The sequence below is a fragment of the Sinocyclocheilus rhinocerous genome, unplaced genomic scaffold (genome assembly GCF_001515625.1).
Source record: "Sinocyclocheilus rhinocerous isolate Xijiao unplaced genomic scaffold, SAMN03320098_v1.1 scaffold1223, whole genome shotgun sequence".
NCBI lineage: Eukaryota > Metazoa > Chordata > Actinopteri > Cypriniformes > Cyprinidae > Sinocyclocheilus > Sinocyclocheilus rhinocerous.
In genome coordinates this window covers 772738-775651 of record NW_015641045.1, presented here as the reverse complement: position 1 = coordinate 775651, position 2914 = coordinate 772738, and the positions used below count along the sequence as shown (strand labels likewise).

The 2914-nt window shown below is 29.9% G+C and overlaps 1 protein-coding gene across 1 annotated transcript in view; it reads right to left on the bottom strand.

Moving 5' to 3' along the window:
• The window catches only part of LOC107754417 (eIF-2-alpha kinase activator GCN1-like), a 74732-nt gene that overhangs the window by 5216 nt on the left and 66602 nt on the right, over positions 1 to 2914 (bottom strand). The window contains exons 54-55 of the mRNA XM_016570853.1: positions 2108 to 2156; positions 1852 to 2000 (exon numbers count right to left, since the gene is read on the bottom strand). Coding sequence (XP_016426339.1) covers positions 1852 to 2000; positions 2108 to 2156 — 198 coding nt within the window. The remainder of the gene's footprint in view (positions 1 to 1851; positions 2001 to 2107; positions 2157 to 2914) is intronic.

Sequence of the window (2914 nt, the reverse complement as noted above, 5' to 3'; positions counted from 1 at the left end):
ATTTACATACAACCACATACACTATATATAGACAATCTTTAAGTATTGTTTATAACAGGACTAAAATAATATTTTCAGATAGCAATATATCTATATTTATAATATATTTACTTAATTATTTAAAACGTATGCATATATACACACACACAATATAATACAATATTATAAGAAATACATAATACAAAAAATTTTGTTTTGTTTACTCAACACATAAAAACTATTAAAATTATTACATTTATATTTTAATCTTTTGTTAATATATCTGTCGAGTAAAGAAAACAAAAAATGCAATACTAGCAGTGTTATTGTAGTATCAAGATACTACTATAGTTTTTATTTTGTTTTCATTTGAACTTTATTTAAAGTTCTAGTAATTTTGATGTATTTTTGCCATTTTGATAAGTTTTAGTTTTTTTATTTAATTGTAATATGTCTATATAGTTTTGATTCTAATTTATTTGTCTATCAAATTTTTTTTTTGCCATATCAACATTAAAGGCTATATTCATGGCTAAACTCGGTAATAATAAGATTTAAAATACTCCAAAGAACTATTTACAATATTTTAACAATATAATTTTTTACAAAGAAACAAAAGTAAATAAAGAAAGAAAAATAACAATTATATACAATCATTCAACTGACATTTGATTAGGGCTGCACGATTATGACAAAAATCATAATTGTCAATTATTCCTTTGAAATTGTAATTGCGATTATTAATTATGATTAAATGAATGATGTTTACACCTTTGTTTGAGGCAACTGCATGCCATATTTTTATATGAAAATAAACAAGCTGAAAACACTAACTGAAAAACATTTATTGCTTTTCTATAGTATTAAGCCTCAAATGTCAACTATACATCGGATTGGTTTCTTCTTTAAATAAAAAGGTAAAAATATGCATGGTATTATGTTATACTAAAACTAAAATTAAAACAATGGAAAAACCTTTAAGATAACATGTAGAAAGAAATAAAGCATCTTAAGCATGCAGAATAACATAAGTGGACTTTGAACGATTAACTGCTGCTTTGAACGATTACGTAATTGTGGCATCAGTAATTGTAATCGCGATTAGAAATTCAATTAATTGTGCAGCCCTAAGTTCTATACTTTTCAATACTCAAATGTCCAGATTTTTCAGACCATACTGAACATGATAAATTATTTTATTTATGTATTTATTTATTTATGATTTATCACCTTATCAGTATGACTATGACTATATTCATGGCAAAACCAACAGTGTTATGGATTACAATATCATTTCAATACATTGTTTACAATAGTTTAACAATTTTGTCTTAAAACATACAAAAGTATACAATTTATTCAGTCATGTAAAATTTTGATTGCCTGCTCTAAATGTCATGAAAAAACACTCTGCTTGTATGATAAATGTATGATTTTTTAATATTTTATTTCAATTTAATTAATCAATTAACTTATTATTTTTTTTAGAAGTTCTTAATTTTATATTTTAGAAGTCAGAATAGGGACAAATAGTCTGGAAACAAACATTTTTCCATTCTCTTGTTTTCTTTTTTCCTGTACTTGTACAGGTCTGGAAAGGACTAAAATTTAATTCTGTATTTTCCATACTGCGCAAGAAACCCTGAGCTTTATTCAGTATGAAAAGCTGCTGCAATGAGCATCTATGAGGAAGAACCAGTCAGTGGATTTAGGAAAGTTTTAAAGGTTCAAGCAATGAACAAACATTTGAATATTCCTCAGTTTTGACTGTCAACATTTTAAGATTTATTTGGCCCTAAACACAGGCATTTTTTGGCCTCACTGGGTTACAACACGAGTTTGACTTTCTGCTGGTTCACTGCGGTGTCTTACTCTGTCTGCGGTGGCACTGGATAAGACGGCCTCCAGCACAGTCGAGCTGTACTCCTCCGAACACAGCTGATCAGGAGCGGACTTCACCGCGATAGCCAGAGTCAAACTACGGCCGTGACGCACCATCCAGTCCACGCCAGAAACATCCGCTGCAGACAAACAGATAACATGAGAGGATTCAGTTCTAGATTGAAGTGCTTTTCTTGATGCATCTCATCCCAAAGCACTGGCAGGCCCGAGATGTGTGTGATCTTACCGAGGACATGCTGCTGTAACACATTCTTGAGCTCCTCTTCTGACAGGAATTACATACAACCACATACACTATATATAGACAATCTTTAAGTATTGTTTATAACAGGACTAAAATAATATTTTCAGATAGCAATATATCTAACACACACACACACACGCAGACACAGAGGTAAGGCAACAATGACACACTCACACAACCACATCCTGTGCTAGTTACTGTTTTAAAGACAAAGATCACATGCATTCATATTCTTGCATGTCTTCAAACATAGAAGCAATAATAGGAGTAAAAATATTTTCAGATAAAAATATATTCATAAATGTCAATACATTTAAATATTAATTAATATTTTACACACACACACAAACACATATATATTAGTGCTGTCAAACGATTAATCGCAATTAATTGCATCCAAAATAAAAGTTTTTGTTTACATAATGTGTGTACTGCATATATTTATTATGTATATATAAATACAAACACATGCATGTATATATTTCTGAAAAATATGTTACGTTTATGAATTGTGAGACATCATGGCATTATCGAGTATATTGCAAAAACCAAACAACGCATACGTGACGTGATGAAGTCTGGTTAGACCTATGGGTTAGACCATCACAGGCTTTAGTGCGCGTGCGCATTTAAAGTGCGTTCTTTCACTGCATGATTCAGTCTATTAATATGCATTAAGAATGATCACATAATTCAAGATAAGGGGGCAGAAAATGTATGTTTATATCAATTTATATAGTTAATCAATGTCACAGGAAGAGTGCCGTTTTTTCTTAAAAAATCAGCATA